This window comes from Panthera leo, chromosome C1 (genome assembly GCF_018350215.1).
Source record: "Panthera leo isolate Ple1 chromosome C1, P.leo_Ple1_pat1.1, whole genome shotgun sequence".
Classification (NCBI taxonomy): Eukaryota; Metazoa; Chordata; class Mammalia; order Carnivora; family Felidae; genus Panthera; species Panthera leo.
The window spans coordinates 322,676-347,044 of record NC_056686.1 but is presented as its reverse complement, the minus strand read 5'-3'; the positions used below and the strand labels follow the sequence as shown (position 1 = coordinate 347,044).

Genomic DNA, 24,369 nt, shown 5'->3' with positions numbered 1-24,369 from the left:
CCAAGGGAAAGATGGCGGCACCGGCGTCGTCACGGCGGGGTCGCGCCAGCGCGCGCCGTTCCTGGTCCGCCTCTTCCCGGAAGAAAGATGGCCGCGGCCTAGGCGCGTCCCGTCGGAGGCGTCACGGGCGCTCGGGCCCCGCTTGGCGGATCCTGGGCGAGGGGAGGGAGGCCGGTGAGTGAGGGCTCCGGGGCGGGGGGCGTCGGGAGGCCCGCAGACGCGCCCTCGGGCCGCTGGACCCTGGGCTCCTGTCCTCTCCGCCCACACCGACGGATGCCGCCGGGGAACTGAGGCTGGGGGAGACAGGTCGGCAGGGGAGTGGGGTGGACCCCGGTATTTACCAGCGAGGTGACCTCCCTCTCCTACTCTGTAAAAGGTGCCCTAATTGGTAGGGCTTGGTGAAGATTTGGAATGATGCGTGTAAAGCCCTTGATTTCCGGTTCAGCCAGTGGCAGGTGTTAGGAACACTCTTAGCGGGACTCCAAAAACCGGAACAGAGCTGTGAGAATAAGGTTCGCGTTTTTATCGGCAAGAGATCTAGTTTCGCCTGAACGGACACCCCAGGATGGCCAAGAAGTGTCGCCTCCACTTAAGCTGGTCACCCTGGGGCGGCGTTAACACCCTCCCCTGACGTCGTTTCTAGAGGACGGCGACTCCCTAGTCAAGGGGGCAAAGCCCCCTGCCCTTTGAAATCCCATTCTGGTGGGGCAGGCAGGGGACGAGGAACTGAGCAGTTGACTGAGATATTCAGCCGCGCTGCTCCTTTTGTGCTTACCAAGATAGGTAACTGTCGTAAGCGGAGAGGAGGAAGTTTCACTTGACTTCCTGATGTCCGTTCAGTTATCTTGGCGTTACTTTTTGTACAGAACGTAGTGTACTACCCATGAAGATAAGCGCACGGTTGATTTTGCTCTTTCAAGGAGCAAAGTACAGCCTGTTTGGACGCAATGTGTTTTTATGGCCACAGTCAGGGAGAGTGACAGTAACGTCAGGGGAAAGCTCTCTGGGTTTGCAGGACACTTTCCTAGCCAGGAGAGCTGGGATGCAGCACTGGAGTCACACTCCAGCAGGAAAGGAAACCGTCCTCAGCCATGGGAAGAAAACCCAGCATGAGCACCTGCGTCGGGGGCTCCCTACCTTGGTGGCTGCAGGCTCCTACAGGTCTTGGCTTATGGCAGGCTGCATTTCCTCCCGGGCCCACCTGAAGGCCAGCGCCACTGGCATCTCCTTGGCACCTGCGCAGAGCATCTCCTCTTGGTTTAATACCCCCGTGACCTGCTTGCCAGAGCTGTGGGTTCCTTGCCAGGCACCACTTCCTCGTGGTCTGTTTACATACAGTCCTGTTGGTTTTGAGTCACGTGCCCTGTTCTCTTCCCATGGGCCCTGTGTTTTTATTGTGCGCTCTTTTGCGCTGACGTGTCCAGGAACGTGCATATTGCGATGTGGCAGAAATAGCTGTATGTGTTCGCTCACTTCTGTGGAGTGCCTGCTGGGTGTAGACGGTGTGAGGGCCGTTGGATGGCGACGTGGGGGAGGGTGTGGCGTTCCAGTAGATGTGATTGAAGGGCAGTCACAGCACAGAGAGTACCATGGGGCAGCTGGCGGGCGCTCGTGCCCGTGGGGAGATCGCAGGCCCCAGAGGCCTGGGAAGAGAGACGTTTGCCACCCTGTGAGAGGCCCTCCCTCAGAGGGGTGAGACAGGTGAGGTGAGAGAGGAAGGGCTTGTCGAAGGGCCCAGACGGTGCGCAGGTTCAGAAGGTTAGTGCATCAAGGCATCACGTGTCGGGAGAATAATGCTGGTGAGGAGCAGGTAGCCTCAAAGGGAAGCATCGAGGAAGCAAGTGGTGGCATCTGCTAGTGCCCCCGGGCCAGCCTTGGCTCGAGCTGTGTGCCCTCAGGCTGGGGCGTGGTGGCTGTGCTGCTGGCCAGCATAGGCAGGCGCTGTACCTCCTGAGCCCCATATGCCCCAGCTTGGCGGCGGGAGGGCACCCTGGCCTGTGGCCAGTGTGTCCAGGGCCACCACCGCTGGGCCCTGGGTACTGGCGGCTTCCCTCTGCCGCTCCTCCCTGGAAAGACTGCCGGAGGAGGTGAGGGTCTCAGCTGCACCTGCGAGGACCGGGTTATGTCAGGGGCAAGAAGGAGCTGGAGCCTTCTTTGGGAAGTGTGGAATGCAAGTGTCCGTGGGAAACGGAGTGGGCAGCACTGTCCCAGCGCCAGCCAGAAGGGAATCTGGAGGCACCCGGAGGGTGAGGGAAAGCAGGAGGGCCCAGGCAAAGGAGCAGATATGGGAGGAGGCTGGGATGGCCGAGTGCTAGGCGTGAGTGCTTGTGGCCCCGGGATCTTTAACGTGGTGACACGGACAGGGAGGTGGCCTTGTTTCATCGTTGCCAGGCCCAGGCATACCTAGGACGACAGACTTCCTGGTGCGCCAGTCTTGGTCCTGTGTGAACACGAGCAAGGATGTGTGCACACACGTGCACGTATATGTGGGTGCACACGTGTAGGTGTGTATGCACAAACACCTGTACATGCGTGGGCATGGACATAAGCACACTTACGCGTATCTGTCTTGTGCACGCATGTGCGTGTATGCATGTGTTTGTGTACGTGTGCGCGCATCTGCAGAGGTCACGGGGTGGGAAGGTGGGAAGGGGCTGGTGCCCTGCTGGGCGGGTTTGGGCATTTGCACTGGCACCAGGCTCAGCTCTCACAAAGCCTCGGGGTGGGGGAGGGGCTGCTGGGTGTTCCTGTTACATCGGGGAAACTGAGGCAGGGGAGGTCAGGTAGCTTAGCCAAGTTCACAGAGCTCACAAATACTGAATTGGGATTCGGAGAGTGAATTACCACGTCCCTGGGGTCAGTGTCGATGGCGGGAGGGGTGGAGAGAGACTGTTTTGGGAACACCTGCTGTAGGCATTGAAAAGGGGCAGGTTTAGTGGTGCTGGGCAGCCCTTGAGATGGGGTAGCTTTACGTGAGTAGGAGGGAGAAGGGCCGGAAACCCAGCATCTTTGGAAAAGGAAAAAGTAGCACGTCTAGTCCGGAACCCATCAACCCAGAGCTTCTGTTTCACGTCGCAAGTAAACGCTTTTTCAGTGAAGTATTTGCTGAGGCTCCCCTGGACGATGGCTGTGTTCTCTTCGTAGACCATTAACGTTGGGGTCTGGCAGCCATGGGCGGTTGGCCTTCTGCAGCGTCTGGGGTGGCGGAAGGCTGTGACCCCAGGCCTCGCTTCCTCACCTGTCCCGCCCCTCTCTCCCCAGCTCCTGGCCACACTTGCGGGACATCCCGAAGTCCGGACCCAGGTGGCCATGGCGTCCAGGCGGGCTTCCCTCCGTGGCCTGGCGTCTCACTGCCTCTGGCTCTTGGGGGTCATCCTGCTGATGGATGTGTCTGCCCGGCCTGCCAACCACTCATCCGCTCGGGAGAGGGCAGGCAACAGGGAGGAGCGGGAGATCCTGCCTCCGGACCACCTGAATGGGGTGAAGCTGGAGATGGACGGGCACCTCAACAAAGACTTCCACCAGGAGGTCTTCCTGGGGAAGGACACGGACGGGTTCGAGGAGGACGCGGAGCCACGGAGGAGCAGGAGGAAGCTGATGGTCATCTTTTCCAAGTAGGCGCCCAGGCCTGGGGGGCGGGGGGCTGTTAGAGTCCGACTGATCTGCTCACCCGGCACGTACTGTGGCCCAAACCCAGGCGGGTCGCGTGCTGGGGCTGGGTGGGGTCCCCAGGTGTCAGGGGCCCAGTGCCTCAGCACGTGCCTGGTGAGTTCCGGGCTCCCACGGTATTGGTGACGTGGTGGCACAGTCTTGTGCCAGGACCCAGGATTCGTGGCTCTCGGTTCCGGGAGAGAGACTGAGAGGAGCTGGGACGTGGGGCCGACTCTCTTGTGGGAGCCGCTCTGAGCGCACACAGGTGTCACACGGGCCGTGGACACGCACACAGGCCACACGCGCTGGCTGCAAGCACACACAGAGGTCACGTGGCCTGGGGGCTTTGGAACCTCCGAGGGAGGTGAGGGGCCTCGCGGCTGGGGCCTGAGCTCAGGAGGAGGCCCCGGGCAGTTGGACTGGGCTTTGTTTCCTGAGCCCACTAGCCTCAGCTTCCTTGTCTGTGAAAGGGGGTGTTGAGAAACCCCGCTTTCCCAGGCATGGTGAGAACGAAGTCCCGGGACCTGCTGTGTGCTTGCCGTCTGCTCGCGGGACGGGACGGGGTGGGATGAGGGCGGAGCACAGGTGGAGGGCAGCGGGGCTGAGGGGCGTGGTGGGTTTTGCCCGTGGGTGGGTGGGAGGAGACCGGGCGGCCGCAGGTGGAGGCAAGGAAGGACGGGCGGGTGGGATGCTCCTGCAGGCCGAGCGGAGACGTCAGGAGCCCCGGTCCCTCGGCGGGGCTGAGGGGGAGCAGCCAGCAGGCGTGCATCTGTCCTCGGCGTCGAAGGCCAAGTCTGGGCGCTGGGTGACAGATCCAGAGAGAGGACCGTGGCCAGACCAGGGCCTGGGGGGTTCAGAGGTGAGGAGAAAGGAGAAGCCGCCAGAAGGCTGTGGCGAGAGAGGGCATCGCTTTCCCGCACGGCCCCCTCAGACGCCGCCCTGGAGGACGGAGACGGTCAGCTGTGCATCAGAGCCTCGTCCAGCGTACAGATTTTATCGCTGTCGTCCGGAGTGAGCTTTGCTGCTTCCAGTGAGCAGAGGAAAGCTGGGGACTGAGCCACCAGTGGCAGGTGGCTCCTTCTTGGCGGTCAGATGGAGGCCGACCCACAGGAGGCAGCAAGGTTGGCGTGCCCGTTCTTTCCTCTCCGTGGTGCCCTGATGGGGTTTCCCTGGATGGGTGTTGGTGAGAGATGTGGATCCCGGAGGCCCGCTGGTGTGAGGTGCTCTGGGCGCAGGGTGCAGGGGTGGGGGTGGGGGCAGGGGGAGCAGCAGGTGGGCTGCCCGCTGGGGGCAGTCCGTCGGTGGGCTGGCCGAGACCGAGGACAGAGGTGGGCGCTGCTCGTGATTCGGCCAGCTCACGCAGAGGGCGCTGGGCTCTTCCCAGGAGTCTGTTGGGAGTACCCATCCTTACACTGAGAACCACCTTCCCGGCAGCCTGGGGAGGGTGGGCTGCACCACTTGGTGGGCCAGGGGCGAAGTGTATGCCCACAGCCAGTCTTTGGGCTAAAAACCCGGTCCAGGGGATCTACCCAGGCCTGCCCTGGGCGTTCTCGGGAGAGAGGGTGGCCCCACCCTGGGTCCTGAGGTCCCTGGGGTCCCTGAGGGCCCTGAGGGCCCTGATGGGGTCCCTGGGAACTTTGAACCTGTGAATGTCTTGCCTGTTGTGAGATCTTCCATCCAAACAGGTTCAAACTCAGCTGTTGAAGCAGCAGTGGGTGCTTCCTGGCCTGGCTTCTGTGCCTTAGAGCCCTTGGCACTTTTGCGTGTTCGGGGGCCTGGAGGGTCTGGTGGATGGGCCTAGGGCTCTGGGAGGAAGGGGCCCCAGAGGGGCCAGGCAGGGCCTGCTGGACAGGTGATGGCAATGGGGCAGAATCCAGAGAGGGTGGGATGTCGTCCAGAGACTCAGTGCCGGGAGCAGGTGCGTGACACCGGAGCGAGGTTCCGAAGGAGCAAGGCGCGCAGTGGGGAGGTGGGACTCTTTCCTGCTGTGCGCACACCGTAAGTGTCGAGGGTTAGTTCTTTAGCTGGTTGGCACATAGGTGGGTGTGGGTACAGAGCGATACCGAGCAGTCTGGTGCCACAGCCAGGCCGGGGCCGTGAGGGCTGGCGTGTGCTCAGAGCCCCTTGGGGGTTGGGCCCCACCCGCATCTCACACCGGGCGGGGCTCTGAGGGCCGGGTGTGCGGATGTCCGTGTGGGGGTGGGGGCCTTCCGGGCCACACCTGGGCGCCCGCTGGCCTGTGTGCCTGGAGCCACGAGGGGCCTGCGGCGTGGAGAGGTGGGCGCTTGCTCAGGGGTCACGATGCTAAGGTCACATCACCTGAAGTGCAGAAAACCAGACCGGCAGCCGCATTGCCACCTGGGAGGACAGTGTCCGTGGGCTCACACGCTGGCTGCCCGTCTGTCTCTCTGAGGGGTGGCTGTCTGTCTTGCTTTGTCATGACCTTGACAGTTTTGAGGAGGACCGCACAGGTGTTGTGTCGAATGTCCCTCGTTTCGGGTTTATCTCTTGTGTTTTCTCATGGTCAGAGGGGGGTTGTGGCTTGGGGAAAGGACACCCCAGAGGTGAGGTGGCCCTCTTGTCACATCCTATCAGGGGGTCCTGTTGGCCGGTCATCTGGTTCGGGTGGTGCCTGCCGGGCATCCCTCCTGTCTTCCTGGGCAGCAGCCACTCAGTGAGGCGGTCTCCCTGCGGGGCTGGGGACGAAGCTGTCCTCCCTCCCGGGACCGGGGTGGGGGGGGGGTGCGGGGGGCGGCGGGGAAGAACCGCTGTAGTATTTGGAATTCTGGAGGGAGGAGTTCTGTCTCCCCCACGTGCTCACGTTTATCAGCGGTCCCCTCCACCAGCAGGGACTCGTGGATGTGTGTCGTGTACTTGGGGTCCAGCCCCGCACTGTGTTGTTGTGCCCTGGCCGTTGGGGGCTCTTTCATTTGCTTGTTTCGGGGGCACCGCCTTACTTTGTGGCCCTGCCGGGGGCTCCGGGTTCATCTCGTCGTGTGCCCGCCTCAGCCGTAGCGGCAGCCACGTCTCCAAGGAGCCCTGGTGTCTTTTACCGGAGGACGGTGTTTAGAAGCCAAGATCCGGGCACTGGTGTGCGTCTTGCTGCAGATGTCACGGCCTGAGGTCTTGTTGGCGGACGCAGTCAGATAACGTGTGCGTGCGTACCAACGTGTGTATACGTAGGTGTGTTAACTCACGCACACACGTGCTAATATGTGTGCACTTGCGTGCACTAGGCGGTGCATATGCGTGAGCATCGCTGACTCGTGTTTGCACGGGGGCGTGCTGGCCCACGCACACACGTGGACACGTGCTTGCGCCTCAGCTACCCGTCTGCTTCATCAGCTGGCCGTCTGCACCCGCGTACGAGGCGCGACTCCGCTCTGGCTTCGCGGCTCTGGTTCGGGCCTCGGCATCTGCCGCGAGCAGGGTCCCAGTCCATCCACCCCAGCGTGTCCCTGTTCACGGCGGTGGAGCCCTGCCAGCCACCCTCGTGTCCGTCGGTCCACCTGTGCTGCCGGGTTCCAGAGGCCTCGTGTGACACTGCCCCTCTGCCCGCAGGGTCGACGTGAACACCGACCGGAGGATCAGCGCCAAGGAGATGCAGCACTGGATCATGGAGAAGACGGCAGAGCACTTCCGGGAGGCCATCGAAGAGAGCAGGGTGCACTTCCATGCCGTGGACCCCGACGGCGACGGTACGGCCGGCAGGGCTCAGGCCGCCGCCGGGAGGGGGCGGTGCGCAGAGGGCAGGGGCGGGGGGTGGGGGCGCCCGCCGACGCTGCCCGCGAGAGACCGCCCTCCCGGCGGTGAGGGCAGGGCGGGGCGCAGGGGGCGGGCCGGGGCTTCGGGCCGGTTCCGGCCGCTCCCCTGCTTCTGCTCCTTCAGTTGCTTGACGTCTGGAAACGGTTACGTACCTCTTCTCGCATATTTATCCTTTACCATTTCTCTTAAGTTCGCTTATTTATTTTGAGAGAGATTGCGCAAGTGAGGAGGGGCAGAGAGAGAGAGAGAGACAGAACCCCCAGCAGGCTCTGTGCTGACGGCTCAGCGGGGCTTGAACTCACGAGCCATGGGATGGCGACCTGAGCTGGAACCGAGAGTCAGACGCTTAACTGACGGTGCCGGCCAGGCTCTACTGCTCACGTCTTTGTAAAACTGTCCGTCGTCAAACACCCTAACGGTTGGTCTTTGCTTCTAGGCCGTGTGTCGTGGGACGAGTATAAGGTGAAGTTTTTGGTGAGCAAAGGGCACAACGAGAAAGAAGTCGAGGAGAAGATGAAGAATGGCGAGGAGCTGAAGGTCGACGAGGAGAGTGAGCGCCCAGGCCCTGCCACAAGCCCGTGAGGGGGACCCCAGCCGGGGAGAGGGCGGGTCTGGGCCAGGAGGAGGGCCCGCAGGGTGAGGCAGGTGGGGCGCAGAACTCTGCCCGCCCCTCAGCCTTTCACAAACATGCCTTTAAAACCTCAGGGACAGAAACTCGGTGCACTAGGGTGTTGGCCAAGTTCTAGAGCGCGGCCGGAGAACACTGGCGCCTTTCCCTAGTGACTGCCTTCTGCTCTGCCACCCCGTCCCACCTGGGGGCCCCTGTGGGGCCCAGCATATCCTGTTCCTCCTCCGCTCAGTGGGTCACCGTCCCCACCCTTGTCCCATGGTGTCTTCTCTTGGTGGATGCGCAAGCGTGGGAGTTTCTCTGCGGCATCTTTCTGCCTGTGACACGGTCTCTCACGTGTCCGCGGCTGTGCTGGTGAGCGTGCTGGTGGCCTCTGCTTTGTGAAGGGTGCCGCTGTGTCCCCTGGGCCACAGGTGTTCACTGCTGTTGTGTCTCCAGATGAACGGTGGGCCCTCTTGTCTGTGCCAGTGTTTGTGTATCTAGGCCTGGACCCCTGTGTCCTGTGTCGGGACTGCAGCCGTACCTTCTCTCTGTTTGATTTTCCCTTTAGTCTTTAATCCCGATTCCCCGTGTTCCGTGCGGGTGTGCAGGGAAGTGATGGCCTTTCTGCGTTAACCTTCGTCCTGTGGTCTTGATACGATTGCCTAGTGGCTCCAGGAGTCTTTGTCAGCTCTTCCGGATTTTTTCTACAGGCAATTGTGACATCTGTGAGCCAAGACCGTTTATTTCCTCCTTCCCAATCTGGGTATCTTTAACTTCCCTTTTTTCTTTTTTGTTTTTAACTAATTTTTAAAGTTTATTTCTTTATTTTGTAATGTCTGTTTACTTTAGAGAGAGAACGCACACACAAATGTGGGGAGGGCGGTGGGGGTGGGGCAGAGGGTCTGAAGTGGGCTCTGTGCTGCCAGCACAGAGCCTGATGCAGGGCTCAGACTCCTAAACTTCGAGATCATGACCTGAGCCAAAATCAAGAGTCAGCCGCTTAACCGACTGAGCCACCCAGGCGCCCCTTTAATTTCCTTTTCTTATCTTACTGCGTTGGCTGGAACTTCCAGTACAGTGTTGAAAAGCATCTTTTTCTTGTTCTGATCTTCGAGGCAAAGTGTCAAGTTTCTCACCATTCAGCATGACGTGAGCTGTAGGTTTTTTGTAGGTGCTCTTTGTCAAGTTGAGGAAATTCTAATCTGTTCCTGGTTTGCTGGAAGTTTGGATCATAAATGGGTGTTGGATTCTGTGTAATGCTTTTTCTGTGTTGATAGGGTCATGTGGTTTTTCTTCCTCATCCTGTTGATGTGATGGTTACATTAATTGATTTTTGGATGTTGAACCAGCCATGCATACTTGGGGTAACTCCCACTTGGCCGTAGGATATAATTCTTGTGTTTTTGGATTCAATTTGCTGATATTTTGTGGGACATTTAAAAAAAATTTTTTTTTCTAATGTTTATTTTTGAGGGAGACAGAGACAGAATGTGCGTGGGTTAGGGGCAGAGAGAGAGGGAGACACAGAATCCGAAGCAGGCTCCAGGCTCCGAGCTGTCAGCACAGAGCCCGACATGGGGCTCGAACTCACAAGCTGTGAGATCGTGACCTAAGCTGAAGTCAGACGCTCAACTGACTGAGCCACCCAGGCGATGTGGGGCATTTTTGCATGAGAGACACCAGTCTGTAGTTTCCTTTTCTTGCAGGGTCTGGTAGTGTCTGAGTTCCCAGCCTTCCGGCTATCTCCTTGGGGGTCACCTGTCACGGGCACCTCGTTAATGTCTCATGCCTTTACTTTTCCTGCTCAGTCTGTTCCTGGAGCACGTATAACTTAGCAGAGTCTCAAGTTAAACACTGAGGAGGCTCCTGAATGCGCTCCGACGCCAGTCGGCCTTTCCCACTTCCCAGGACGTCATCCAGTATTTTAGTTCTGTCCTTTTTAAACCCTGTGCCTTGGATGTTACTGTTTTTTTCTGAAATGGTTGTTTGCCTTTTTCATATCTGTTTGTGTTTTGTGTTCCCACGGTTTGTCCTGTGGTTCCGGCTGTTCCCTGAAGGTGTAATTTGGAGGTGTCTGGGCATCCTGGGGGGCCTCTGCCCTCTTGCCAGCATTGGTGATTTGGCATCAGCTTCTGGGGTGGCCGCTGGGGTGTGGGCTGCAGGCCCCCTGTCCCTGCCCGCTCTCGGGAGCTAGTCTGTCTTCAGCGCCTTTCCTTTGGCCGTGTCTGGGGTCAGGGCTGTCCTCCAGGGGTGTGAGTTCTGTCACCTCAGCACGTGTCTTCGAGGCCCCTGTTCCCTTCTTTAGTGTCGGTGGGGCACTGCAGGTGAGGAGGGGCGCCGAGGGTCTCGGAGGCCGGGGGAGGGTGGGCAGGGGCTGAGAGGTAGGCTTGGGGGTCCGCACGTGGTGGTCTGCCTCCTCGGGGGACCCTCACTCGGCAGGTGCCTGTGGGCTCATGGGCCTCCCTCCCTCCCGGCCTCCCTCCTTGTCCCTGCTTGTGGTCACGTTGCCGCAGTCTCTGTGTGTCGTCTTCTGCCGGGAGTCCTGCTGTTGGCTTCAGGGCCCACCTTAAGTGCCTGGTGACCTCATCTCAAGACCCTTAAGTGGTTTTGGCCGCACAGACCTTTTTCCAGGTCAGGTGCTGTTGACAGCCTGCAGGCGAGTGTGTGCTGGCCCCTGTTCCTCTCGGCCCTGCACACGGGCAGGAGGGAGCCAGTCACCCCACCTCCCTTTAAGTGGATTCGCCATTCAGGGTAGGCCACCGTGGGATCTTGTGTTCATCAGAAGGCGCTAAGACTTGAGGCGACGGGTACCGTGTGGGATGCAGCCGTCTCCCCTGTTGTGATGTGCCAAGGCCTGGGAGTCCCTGTTCCTGGTGACGGTGGTGCGGTGCGGACACACCTCCCGCCTGAACCCTTCCTGCTCGCCTGGCCTCCAGCTGGACGGTCCTTGAGCCTGCGAGGCCGCGGGCCTTCCCACGGAAGGAGAGCGGGGGTGGGGCAAGAGTGTGCGGGGGATGCTTGAGTCATATCTGGAAGCTGGGTTTTCCTCCAGAGCCCTGCCCTCCGTGTAAGGCGCACGTGAAACAGATGGAAAAGAACAAGGTTATGCTTTGTTCCTGTAGGTGCGCGGGGAGGGTGAGTCAGCCTCCACCGTGCTTTTCCATTTCTCCCGAGGAGCAAACAGCAGTAGTGAGCTGGGGCGGGGGCTGTGTCTGGAGGAGGGTCAGCCCCTGTATTTGGTGGGGAGGATCTGTGTCCAGGGGCATATGTGTGTGTGTCTTGTGGGACCTGTGTCTGTGTCTTGGGAGGGTCTGTGTCTGTCTGGGGGCTTTGCCCCCTCTGCCTCCCTGAGGGCCGAGCTCTCCTTCGGGGGAGGGGCGCTAGGCCTCGCTTAATTACCGCAGCGTCCTGAGCCGGCCCTCCTCTGCGGGCAGCACACCTCAGAGCTTTCCTGGTGCGTGCAGGTGCCGTGGGGGCCTGGGTCCTCACAGATGTGCCTCTCTCAGCACAGGAAGTCCTGGAGAACCTCAAGGACCGTTGGTACCAGGCGGACAACCCCCCCTCGGATCTGCTGCTGACTGAGGACGAGTTCCTGTCGTTCCTTCACCCCGAGCACAGCCGTGGCATGCTCAAGTTCATGGTCAAGGAGATTGTCCGGGACCTGGGTGAGGCCTGGCCGGAGGCCCTGGTGCCCCCGGGGTGGGGGTGGGGGTAGGGGCAGCTGGGCTGGAGGGCGGGGCCCACTGGCACCTGCAGCGACTCTCCCGTCAGGGGTCAGCCTGGGGGTCTCGGAGGCTGTGTGGCCACCTGGTGAGGGAAGGCCAGGACTTGCCCTGGGCCGTCTGACTTCCACCGGGCTCCTGGGCACCTGTTTTGAGACGCACCTGTTCTGCTTTAGGCTGAAAATTTGGCAGCAGACCTGTCTGATGGACTTTCTTCTGGGTGGGCCTGGGTGGTCCCGTGCTCACTTGGGGTCTGAGTGTCCACACCTCTGTCCTGCAGACCAGGACGGTGACAAGCAGCTCTCGCTGCCTGAGTTCATCTCTCTGCCCGCGGGCACGGTGGAGAACCAGCAGGGCCAGGACATCGATGACAGTTGGGTCAGAGACCGGAAAAAGGAGTTTGAGGAGCTAATCGACGCCAACCATGATGGGATCGTGACCATGGCGGAGCTGGAGGTGAGCGCAGGTGGTGGGGGGCGTGGGGGCGCCTCTGGGGTTGGGCTCAGGGCCCCGAGGCTTCCCGTGGGACTGCAGTGGGAGGGAAGGCGGCACCGGTCCGGCTGGGGCCGGTCACTTGGTCACTTAGTGGCACCTAGAAGCGGGCTCCCTCAGGGGTGGGGGTCCACCCCACCAGCCTGGTCGCCTTTGGCACTCAGAGGGGATTCGAGCGGGGTGCCTGTGCCTGCCCCCTGGTCGGGGTGCCCCCTGGTCGGCGTGTCTGGGTGTCTTGGCCTCTCGAGGCTCCAAGAAGCCGCTCCCCAGTGGGCATCTGGCTGGACGCTGGGGCCGTGGGCCACGTTGGAACCCACCATCTCCCCCCGAAGTGTTTTCACTGGTGCCGAGTAGGCTTGTTTCCCCATCGCTGTATGACTCGTTCGTCGCACATCAGAATTCTCCGCTCCCTTGCTGATAGCTGGAGGACGGACACCTGTGGTTCACAGGTCGAACGGTGGCTGATTTGGTCCATGTTTCCGCCTGTGTCCGTGCCCCGCGCGCCCCACTGCCAGGCCGCGGGTGGCCACTCAAAGCTTCTTGCGCTCCAAGAGAGCTCCCCTCCCTCCCTCCCGTGGTGGGGGCTCCCTGGCGAGGACGGGGAGGCAGTGAATCTCCTGCACCCACACAGGCGAGGCTCCCTGGCCCTGAGCCACTTCCAGCCTGGTGTGTGCCTTCCAGAACATTCAGGAACACGCCGCCGTCCCCTTCCTGCTGCTTCTGTGCTATCAGCCATTGGGGGGGTGAGGGGGTGGGGTTTAAACAAGGACTTGCTCTTTGTAGCTGGTTAGAGGGTTCCAGCCTTGCTGCTGCTGCCTGAGGCACAAGGTGCTGACCTCGCTGACCGGGTGTCCGTGTGGGGCGGGGGCGTCCGCCTCGGTGGGGGCTCTCAGCCGTGTCACCACGCGCGGACTTTGGGCGCCATTGTGACAGCGGCACCTGAGGTCCGGGGGTCCCAGTGCCGCCGGGGAGCGGGCGGGCCAGGGGGTCCCTGGCGGCCAGGGCCGCGCTGACGCGGTGCCCGCGACCACCGTAGGACTACATGGACCCCATGAATGAGTACAACGCCCTTAACGAGGCCAAACAGATGATCGCCATCGCCGACGAGAACCAGAACCACCACCTGGAGCCCGAGGAGGTCCTCAAGTACAGCGAGTTCTTCACGGGCAGCAAGCTGATGGACTATGCCCGCAACGTGCACGAGGAGTTCTGAGCCCGAGCCCCCCGCCGCCCGCCCCTCCCGGAAGCCTCCCTCCCTCCTGCCGCCCTCGGGCCCCGGGTCCAGGCTCCTCAAAGTTGTGCCAGAGCAGGCCGGAGCCCCCGAGGCGCGCCACGGGCTGGCCACCCCTGTGCGTGGGGCCCCACGTGCTGCCACGTGTCACTTCTGGGAAGCGGGTGCCGTTGTGCGAGGGCACGGACCACAGTGGCGCCCTGCGGGCTCACCACACCTGTGGGAAGTAACGTGGCTCCTGCCGCCTCCTTAAAGACCGAGCGGTGGAGCTCGTGCTCGAATGTGCTGCCGGTGGCCAGTGGCTGGGGGTGCCTGCCCTTCCGAGCGGAGGACGCTCGGTCTCCGAAAACACAAACACTTGTGACAAGAATCTTACGAATTTACTTTAAAATATAGTTGCCTTTTTCTCCCAGCTTCTTTTTTTTTTTTAAGCCCGTACAATGATTTTGGAACGTTTGTGGCTAGGTGGCTTCCACTTAGCGCTTTTGAGGTGGGCGATTTGGTGAGAACAGAGAGTTTGGTCAGGCAGGTGCGGGAAGGACCAGGATCCCGGGTGGGGCTGCATGTGACAGATGTGTTTACCGACAACGGGGACCTCTGGGAGCTCGTGGGAGATGGCTTTCGCAGGAAGCCAAGGGTGTGGGCTACAGATTTAAAGTCAGGAGCCTGAAGCCTGGGCCTGGGTGAGACCCCCTGGGAGGGGCCGGGGGGGGGGGGGGCAAGGGAACCGGAGTTCCTGGTAGAAAGGGAAGATCTGAGAACAAGCCCTTAGGGGAGGGACCGGGGTGGGGGGTGGTGAGAACTCAGGAGTCCACCGAGACTGGCCTCAGAGCCCCCAGCCCGGCTGGTTGTGGGGGCCTGGAGTCTCCCTGAGCCGGTGGTCAGGGCCTGGGGACAGGACAGCGATGTTGGCTGAGGTTCCACCAGACCTGCATTTCTCACACATGCTGTCCCAGTCCTTCCTGGGGGTCAGCTCTGCCCCGTGCTTGACTGGCGTTGGGGACGGAGGGCATTGAACTGTGAGGGTTTCGCAGTCCCTGACCCCACATGCCTCTCAGCTGCCACCTCCGGTCTCTGCTCCCCCCACCCCCTCCCTGCTGGCCATCCTCTCAGGAGCCCTGCGCTGTGGTCCGTGGCTCCTCAGCGGACAGCTCGCCCAGCCAGTGGGTCCACCCTTGCCACAGGGACCCGCTTCCGAAAAGCGTGGGAGCGGGGCCGCTGCAGAGGAACAAGGGCGCGGTGACACCTGGGCTGGTTTCTAGGCAAACAAGAGGAAAGACTTCAGAAGGGACGAGAGTGCGTGGTGGGAGGGGTCCCCATGGTGGCCAGGCCCACGTGGGTGCATCAGCAGCAAGCAGGTGTGTGACACTTGGAGGTGTGGGCTGAGCTGGTGGGGGGGGGGGGTCGGCTGGGCCCACAGGATGGCGGTGGATCGAGCGGGTGACATACAGTTAGTTGTCTGTGCTCCACGGGCCGCTGTGGACCGATGCGGATACATGGGCCAGGTGTGCAGGGCCTCAGGCGGTGGAGGCCGGCGCCGCCGGAGAGGGGAGCGCTGCCCACCAGACCCCCGGGTTGTTCCCTCAACCTCAGAGGCTCTGGTTTGTTTTTGTCAACTTAAGAAAAGGTTTTTCTCACCACCTGTGGGAGACGGCGTGCACGCACACACACACACAAACGCGCATGCACATGCACGCACACCCGGCCGTCTGGACGCCCTGATCCCCTTCCCTGTGTGGACCCCGTCTCACTTGGCAGGCGTGGCGAAGGCTGACCCTGAGTGGCCCCCTGCCCGCTGGGAGAGCTGCCTCTGCCTCCGCCCCGGCCGCTGTGGGCCGTGGCCGCCTCCCTGGCAGCCTTGCCCAGGAGGAATTTCCCACAGACGGGCCGGGGGAGCTCAGCTTCCTTACCTGTTTTTCTCGGGGAGGGGGATTTCCAGCTCCTACCCCGCTCTTGTCCCATCCCCAAGGGAGGCCCCCTGCCTGAAACTTTTTAAAGTAACTGTTGAATGGTTAATTTCATCTCACGGTTGTGATTTGAAAGGTACAAAAATGACACAGTAGAGCGTCCCCTTCCTCGAGGGGTGTAAGAGAAAATGCACACGTATGTACACGTTCGTCTGGTGTGCGCACATGCGTGTGCCTGTGTCCTTCCCCCTTGACCCACCACAGAGTTCCTGCACACGGGCCTTCCCCGCCTGCCCTGGATCCACCCAGATCTGTGTCTGAGGGCGCCACGCGCTCCGTAGGAGCACACTGGGTCGTTCCAGTCTTTACTGCTGCCTTGGTGCTGTGGGGGCACCCTAAGCCCAGGGTGGGTGTGGGGCAGGGTGGGGAGAGCCTGATGTGGCCTCTAAAGTTCGTGGGGAGGCAGAGTTGGCCCCGCCGGCAGACGGCACGCAGAGTCCTGCTGGCCTCTGCCCGGCCGGGGAGTCGGAGTGGGTGCTGATGGTTTGTTTTCACAGGACTCCCCACCCCCACCCCAAAGAAGTACCTGGGTGTTCACACACGTCCCGGCACGTGAGGCCGGTGACACACACATGTGCCCGCGCACGGACACAGGTTCACACGTGCTCTTGGGCACACTGCCCCCAGGATGCATCTGCAGGCGTTTGGTCCGTGGGGCCGTCCGAACACAGCACCATGCGTGGGGCAGCTTAAACGGCAGTCCTGGGGCCCCGGTCAAGTGTGGGCAGGGCTGCTCTCTCCTGAGGCCTCTCTCCTTGGTGGCAGATGCCGCCTTCTCCTTTGTCCTCGCCAGGCAAAGAGACCCTCCCTCCCTCAAGGTGGGAAGAGACTCTCCTGGGGTCTCTCCCAAAAGGACCACGGTCCTGTGGGGTCAGGGCCCAGCCCTCTGACCCCGTCTAGCCCTAACCACCCCCCTAGAGGCCCCATCTCCAAACACTGCCACGTTGGGGGTTGGCTTCAGCACGTGGGGACACAGTTCAGTCCCTGACACTTGCGGTGTTCAGACACGCTCAGCCTCACGCACACTCTCCCACACCAGCACCCCCCTGCGTCCGCACCTGCCTGCTTGCCACACTGCTCCACACCTGCACACGCTCTCCCACGTGCTCCCACGTGTGCACGCTTGCTCTGAGCTAGTTCTGGGCACTTGTGCCAGGGACCGTGCCCTGGAGGCGGGAGCACTCCTTTTCTTCCCCCTGAGCTGGTGCCCAGTCACGGGTCCAGATGGTGAAGGGCCTGTCTCCCGACCCAGTGTGCTGCCTCAGTTCACCCGTGTCCTCTGTGCACCCTTTTGCTGAGGGGGTGAAGACTGGCGTGAACGTGGCCTTTTGTGTGGTGTGTGTGGGGGGGGTAGGAATAGCCAGCCGCCTGTCCCCCCGGAGGGGCCGACCCTGCCCTGTACAGGGAGAGTGGGTGCCCAGAAGGAGCGGGCTTTGGAGGGGTTCTGAGACCAACCCTCCTCCAAGTGGCTTGAGTGGGCAGAGCAGGGCAGGAAGGCATCCAGGGTGCCCCGCTTCCCTGGTGAGATGGGAGCCAGAGGGGTCCCGTGTCGGGGGGCGGGGGTGGGTGTAGACCGGATGGGCCTGGCAGGGGCCAGGGGGCTGTGGGGCCGCACTTTGGCCCCGGGGTCTGTCTGCATGCTGCAGGAGGGGTCTGGGCTGGTGCCCAGCTGCCAGCTGGCTGAGCCTGAGGTTAGTAGGTGTCGTTGAGGGGATGGGGACCGGGCCCCGGGGCAGAAGAGAAGCCCACATCCCAGACAGGCTGCCTTCCTGCCACCAGCCCGGGTCAGGGGTCGCCAGCCCTTCCTGGGCCTCCTTCCTCCTGGTCCCCTCCTCCTCCCTCCCTCCCCACCCCTCCCCCGCAGCCCTTATAGCCACATCCTGCAAGGAAAAACCCCAGACTCCTGCACCGGGCAGAGATGAGGGTGGCTGTGGGGGCTCAGCGGCCCAGGGCACCTCACTCAGCTGTCCAGCTCCTGGGGCTTGTGCTGGGCACCGCGGCCGCGCTCCACTGTGTCGGGAACACCTACCCCAAAGACGGCAGGTGCTGTAGCGAGTGCCCACCAGGTGAGTGGTCTGGCCACAGAACTGGGGAGGGATGCCTGTGGGGGCATGGGGATGAGGTACATGGGGAGAGGGGACATGGAGACCTGGGACATGGGGACATGGGGACAAGGGACATGGGGATGGAGACACGGGGATCGGGGAGGGGGAAAGGGGGACAGGGACATGGGGACAAGGGGACAAGGGCCATAGGGATGGAGGCACGGGGATCGGGGAGGGGGAAAGGGACACAGGGACATGGGGACAAGGGGACAAGGGCCATAGGGATGGAGGCATGGGGATCGGGGAGGGGGAAAGGGACACAGGGACATGGGGACAAGGGGACAAGGGCCATAGGGATGGAGACACGGGGAAAGGGACACAGGGACATGGGGACAAGGGGACAAGGGCCATAGGGATGGAGGCATGGGGATCGGGGAGGGGGAAAGGGGGACAGGGACATGGGGACAAGGGGACAAGGGCCATAGGGATGGAGACACGGGGAAAGGGACACAGGGACACGGGGACAAGGGGACAAGGGCCATAGAGATGAAGACACAGGGAAAGGGACACAGGGACATGGGGACAAGGGCCATAGGGATGGAGGCATGGGGATCGGGGAGGGGGAAAGGGGGACAGGGACATGGGGACAAGGGAACAAGGGCCATAGGGATGGAGGCATGGGGAGAGGGGGACAGGGACATGGGGACAAGGGGACAAGGACCATAGGGATGGAGACACGGGGATCGGGGAGGGGGAAAGGGGGACAGGGACATGGGGACAAGGGGACAAGGGCCATAGGGATGGAGGCATGGGGATCGGGGAGGGGGAAAGGGACACAGGGACATGGGGACAAGGGGACAAGGGCCATAGGGATGGAGACACGGGGAAAGGGACACGGGGACATGGGGACAAGGGGACAAGGGCCATAGGGATGGAGGCATGGGGATCGGGGAGGGGGAAAGGGACACAGGGACATGGGGACAAGGGGACAAGGGCCATAGGGATGGAGACACGGGGAAAGGGACACGGGGACATGGGGACAAGGGGACAAGGGCCATAGGGATGGAGGCATGGGGATCGGGGAGGGGGAAAGGGACACAGGGACATGGGGACAAGGGGACAAGGGCCATAGGGATGGAGACACGGGGAAAGGGACACAGGGACATGGGGACAAGGGGACAAGGGCCATAGGGATGGAGGCATGGGGATCGGGGAGGGGGAAAGGGGGACAGGGACATGGGGACAAGGGGACAAGGGCCATAGGGATGGAGGCATGGGGATCGGGGAGGGGGAAAGGGGGACAGGGACATGGGGACAAGGGGACAAGGGCCATAGGGATGGAGACACGGGGAAAGGGACACAGGGACATGGGGACAAGGGGACAAGGGCCATAGGGATGGAGGCATGGGGATCGGGGAGGGGGGAAGGGGGACAGGGACATGGGGACAAGGGGACAAGGGCCATAGGGATGGAGGCATGGGGATCGGGGAGGGGGAAAGGGGGACAGGGACATGGGGACAAGGGGACAAGGGCCATAGGGATGGAGACACAGGGAAAGGGACACAGGGACATGGGGACAAGGGGACAAGGGCCATAGGGATGGAGGCATGGGGATCGGGGAGGGGGAAAGGGACACAGGGACATGGGGACAAGGGGACAAGGGCCATAGGGATGAAGACACAGGGAAAGGGACACAGGGACATGGGGACAAGGGCCATAGGGATGGAGGCATGGGGATCGGGGAGGGGGAAAGGGGGACAGGGACATGGGGACAAGGGGACAAGGGCCATAGGGATGGAGGCATGGGGATCGGGAAGGGGGAAAGGGACACAGGGACATGGGGACAAGGGGACAAGGGCCATAGGGATGGAGACACGGGGAAAGGGACACGGGGACATGGGGACAAGGGGACAAGGGCCATAGGGATGGAGGCATGGGGATCGGGGAGGGGGAAAGGGACACAGGGACATGGGGACAAGGGGACAAGGGCCATAGGGATGGAGGCATGGGGATCGGGGAGGGGGAAAGGGACACAGGGACATGGGGACAAGGGGACAAGGGCCATAGGGATGGAGACACGGGGAAAGGGACACGGGGACATGGGGACAAGGGGACAAGGGCCATAGGGATGGAGGCATGGGGATCGGGGAGGGGGAAAGGGACACAGGGACATGGGGACAAGGGGACAAGGGCCATAGGGATGGAGACACGGGGAAAGGGACACAGGGACATGGGGACAAGGGGACAAGGGCCATAGGGATGGAGGCATGGGGATCGGGGAGGGGGAAAGGACAGGGACATGGGGACAAGGGGACAAGGGCCATAGGGATGGAGGCATGGGGATCGGGGAGGGGGAAAGGGACACAGGGACATGGGGACAAGGGGACAAGGGCCATAGGGATGGAGACACGGGGAAAGGGACACAGGGACATGGGGACAAGGGGACAAGGGCCATAGGGATGGAGGCATGGGGATCGGGGAGGGGGAAAGGGGGACAGGGACATGGGGACAAGGGGACAAGGGCCATAGGGATGGAGGCATGGGGATCGGGGAGGGGGAAAGGGGGACAGGGACATGGGGACAAGGGGACAAGGGCCATAGGGATGGAGGCATGGGGATCGGGGAGGGGGAAAGGGACACAGGGACATGGGGACAAGGGGACAAGGGCCATAGGGATGGAGACACGAGGAAAGGGACACAGGGACATGGGGACAAGGGGACAAGGGCCATAGGGATGGAGGCATGGGGAGAGGGGGACAGGGACATGGGGACAAGGGGACAAGGACCATAGGGATGGAGACACGGGGATCGGGGAGGGGGAAAGGGGGACAGGGACATGGGGACAAGGGGACAAGGGCCATAGGGATGGAGGCATGGGGATCGGGGAGGGGGAAAGGGACACAGGGACGTGGGGACAAGGGGACAAGGGCCATAGGGATGGAGGCATGGGGATCGGGGAGGGGGAAAGGGGGACAGGGACATGGGGACAAGGGGACAAGGGCCATAGGGATGGAGGCATGGGGATCGGGGAGGGGGAAAGGGACACAGGGACATGGGGACAAGGGGACAAGGGCCATAGGGATGGAGACACGAGGAAAGGGACACAGGGACATGGGGACAAGGGGACAAGGGCCATAGGGATGGAGGCATGGGGAGAGGGGGACAGGGACATGGGGACAAGGGGACAAGGACCATAGGGATGGAGACACGGGGATCGGGGAGGGGGAAAGGGGGACAGGGACATGGGGACAAGGGGACAAGGGCCATAGGGATGGAGGCATGGGGATCGGGGAGGGGGAAAGGGACACAGGGACGTGGGGACAAGGGGACAAGGGCCATAGGGATGGAGACACGGGGAAAGGGACACGGGGACATGGGGACAAGGGGACAAGGGCCATAGGGATGGAGGCATGGGGATCGGGGAGGGGGAAAGGGACACAGGGACATGGGGACAAGGGGACAAGGGCCATAGGGATGGAGACACGGGGAAAGGGACACGGGGACATGGGGACAAGGGGACAAGGGCCATAGGGATGGAGGCATGGGGAGAGGGGTACAGGGACATGGGGACAAGGGACATGGGGATGGGAGACATGGGGTGAGGAATGGGGAGAGGGAGATAGAAACACGGGGGCCTGGGACACGGGGATGTGCAGATGGGGTCCTGGGACACAGGTGTCACGGACTAGGGGACTCGGGACAGTGGCCGGGCCAGAGGCTGGGCAGGTTGAGTCCACCCTCCTCGTCCTGCAGGTTATGGGATGGAGAGTCGCTGCAGCAGTGACCAGGACACCAAGTGCCTCCAGTGCGCGTCCGGCTTCTACAATGAGGCCGTGAACTACGAGCCTTGCAAGCCCTGCACACAGTGCAACCAGAGTGAGCGCCACCCCGGCCCTGGCCCCTGGCCCCCCACCTGCGTCCCGTCGCCCCGCCCGGTGCTCTCGTGAGGCCCCCAGCGCCACAGAAACAAACCCCAAACCACAATGGGGCTGCCACACCACGGAGGTCCCCAAGGAGAACCTTCCTCCTCCCAGGGGGGCTGAGGCCACGCGGAGTCAGGGAGGAGCATGTGCCTGCCAGGTGGCCTCTGGGGTGACGAGACCTGGATCCCAAGGGCCACGTAGGGTCCTGGTACAGGCCTGAGGGAAGGTGGGAAGGGAGGCTGCCGTGGCCACCGGATGCCCTAGGGGCCAGAGGAATATGGCCTCCAGGGGCTGTGTGTGGGGCTGCTGGTCCGGGGACCCTCGGCTTCTGTCCTCCGGCCTCTCTGCATCCCTGCCAGCTGTGCCTGCCTCACCTGACCCCCCCCCCCCCCCCAGGAAGTGGGAGCGAGCCCAAGCAGAGATGCACACCCACGCAGGACACCGTCTGCCGCTGCAGGCCGGGCACTGAGCCCCAGGACGGTTACGATCGTGGAGTCGGTGAGCCCGGAGTGGGGGGGCAGTGTGTGCGGTGAGCCCCGGGCGGGGTGGGGGGCAGTGCGTGTGTGAGAGGCCAGGGTCACGTGCCTGGGGGGGCCTCAGGAGCTGTAAAGGAAGCATGTCTTCCATATCGCACGCTCTCACTTCCCCTGTACCCCCATCCCAGTCCTGCCACCACGTTCCTTTCCCCCAACAGACAGGTGCCCAGAAGGGGGGGGGGCGGGGCACCGGGTCCTGGCCAGTGGGTGGATGTGGGCAGGGAGGAGCTTCCGGAGGGCACGGTAGGTGAGCGCCTAGCCCTCCAGGACCAGCCCCCAGTGGCTGCAGCGTCCAGGTCCCTGAGGTGGCAGGGGATGGACTGAGATTGTCCTTGTCTTTGTTGCAGACTGTGCCCCGTGCCCACCGGGACATTTCTCCCCAGGTGATGACCAGGCTTGCAAGCCCTGGACCAAGTGAGTGTCCTGGGGGCCTGGGGATCAAGGGGCCAGGCCTGGGAGCAGGAAGCTGCCGGCTGGGGGTGGGGTGCTCCTGGCTCCTGCTGCCCTGACAAATGGCCCGGTCCCCTCATGACTCCTGCTCCTCATGGCCCATGACCCTGGCCCCACCATGGCCCCTGCCTGCCCGCTCAGCCCCGGGTCCAGCCTCCTCCACCAGCCTGGCTGCTGGGCCGGAGCGAGGAGTGTGTGAGACTCTTTCCCAGGCCCTGGGAGTTTATGAGACCAGTCAGTTGTAGCTGGGGGCTCCGTGGTGGGGGCAGGAAGAGACGAACAAGCTGGTGGTGTGAGAGGGCAAGACTGGGCTGGAGCCGGCTGGGAGGAGACTGTGGGGAGCAGAGGGAGGGGAAATGGGGAGTGAGGGTGTGAGCAGTGGCCTTGGAGACCCTGCAGGGTGTGAGGCCCCCTGGGGGGGGTGAGGGGCCCGGGCAGGTCTTTGGCGGCCCACACAGTGATCCAGTGTGGGTCCCCAGCTGCTCCCCACATCCCCCGGTCCTGTCTCGGTGCTGGGCCCATCCCGTCGGTCTGGCAGGAGGCAGGGGAGGTGGTGGTACAGACCTATGGCCTGATCCGCACCCCCTGCCCTTCTCAGCTGCACCTTGGCGGGAAAGCGCACGCTGCGGCCGGCCAGCCAAGGCTCAGATGCCGTGTGTGAGGACAGGAGCCCCCCAGCCACCACGCCTTGGGAGACCCAGGGCCCCCCAGTCCGGCCCCCTACCACCCAGCCCACCACAGCCTGGCCTAGGACCTCACAGGAGCCCTTCACACCCCCTGCAGAGCCCCCCAGGGGTAAGGGGGCCTGGCCTTGCCCCAGCAGGGCCCTCCCCCCAGTCCAAAAAAGAAGGGGGCTGGGGGAGGATGGGGTAGAGACGCCCTCTGCCCTCGTCGGGGTCCTCCTGGGGCGGGTGGACTGCTTCCTCTGGTGGCCCCAACCTCAGCAGGCCCCGCCTCCCCACAGGTCCCCAGCTGGCCGCTGTCCTGGGCCTGGGCCTGGGCCTGCTTGCCCCGGTGGCGGCCGCACTGGCCCTGCTCCTGCACCACAGAGCCTGGCGGCTACCCCCCGGTGAGTGCGCAGTGTGTCCCCAGCCCAGACGGCTTCCCGAAGGGGTGGGGCCGTTGCCCACCTCCCCCCCTCTCCTCCTCCCCAGGTGGAAATAGCTTCCGGACCCCCATCCAAGAGGAGCATGCCGATGCCAACTCCACCCTGGCCAAGATCTGAGCGGCCAGGCCAGGGGCCCAGAGGGTCTGCTAGACATTGAGGGGCCGTGGGGCGCCCCCAAGCACGGGCCGCCACATCCCACCTTCCCACCACCCACCCTGCCACCCTGCGCCGTTTTAGGTGCTCCTGGGCTGACACCCAGGGCTCTGCTATGTATGCTGTGCATACTCCCCGCCCAGGGTGGTGCCCCCCCCCCCAATAAACGACACTGGCACATGTGGTCTCTGACCGGGCACTGGTGGTCTGGGGGCTGCACACGTGTGGTGGGGGGGGGGGGCGGGGGCTGGGGCTGTGCCCACCTCTGGCTGGAGAGGGGGCTCAAGCCGACTGCTCAGGGACCCCAGGACCCCTGCCCTCATCCTTCTCTGGGCACGTCCCGGCACCTGTGGTGGGATGTGGAGGCCTAAATGAGCGTCCTGGGGGTGGGGTTTGGACAACCCAGCAGCTTGTGGGGGGAATTCAGGAGCTGCTCCCCCCCAGACCCTAAACCTGGGTGAGTGGGCCCGAGGCCCCCCCAGTGCTAATGGGAGCAAGTAGGAGGCCTGAGGCCCTGGTCCCCAAGGGGACTTTTGAGAGCGACCCTTCGGGTTTATGTGTTCCCCTGAAGGAGAGAGCTCTTTCTCGAGGCCTCTCAAACCCCCTGCCCTGCCAGACCTGCGAGTGGGTCCCCGCAGCAGCACTTTGGGAAACGAGAGGCTTCTGGCGGGGCGGACTGCACGGCGGCCGGCTGTCCAAATGCCCATCGACGGCAC

General features: G+C 62.8%; 2 protein-coding genes across 2 annotated transcripts; both read left to right on the top strand.

Annotated features, from left to right (window-relative positions):
* Positions 1-84: 84 nt before the first annotated feature.
* On the top strand, positions 85-13,883 carry SDF4 (stromal cell derived factor 4). Its single transcript, XM_042950472.1, has 7 exons — positions 85-174; positions 3,262-3,614; positions 7,213-7,349; positions 7,853-7,966; positions 11,533-11,691; positions 12,029-12,204; positions 13,277-13,883. The coding sequence occupies exons 2-7, from the start codon at positions 3,310-3,312 to the stop codon at positions 13,451-13,453; spliced, it is 1,068 nt and encodes a 355-aa protein (XP_042806406.1). The 5' UTR covers positions 85-174; positions 3,262-3,309; the 3' UTR covers positions 13,454-13,883.
* Positions 13,884-16,348: 2,465 nt separating this feature from the next.
* TNFRSF4 (TNF receptor superfamily member 4) lies at positions 16,349-23,826 on the top strand. Its single transcript, XM_042952046.1, has 7 exons — positions 16,349-17,504; positions 21,237-21,359; positions 21,803-21,904; positions 22,290-22,356; positions 22,991-23,187; positions 23,357-23,461; positions 23,547-23,826. The coding sequence occupies exons 1-7, from the start codon at positions 17,357-17,359 to the stop codon at positions 23,615-23,617; spliced, it is 813 nt and encodes a 270-aa protein (XP_042807980.1). The 5' UTR covers positions 16,349-17,356; the 3' UTR covers positions 23,618-23,826.
* The last annotated feature ends 543 nt before the right edge of the window (positions 23,827-24,369 follow it).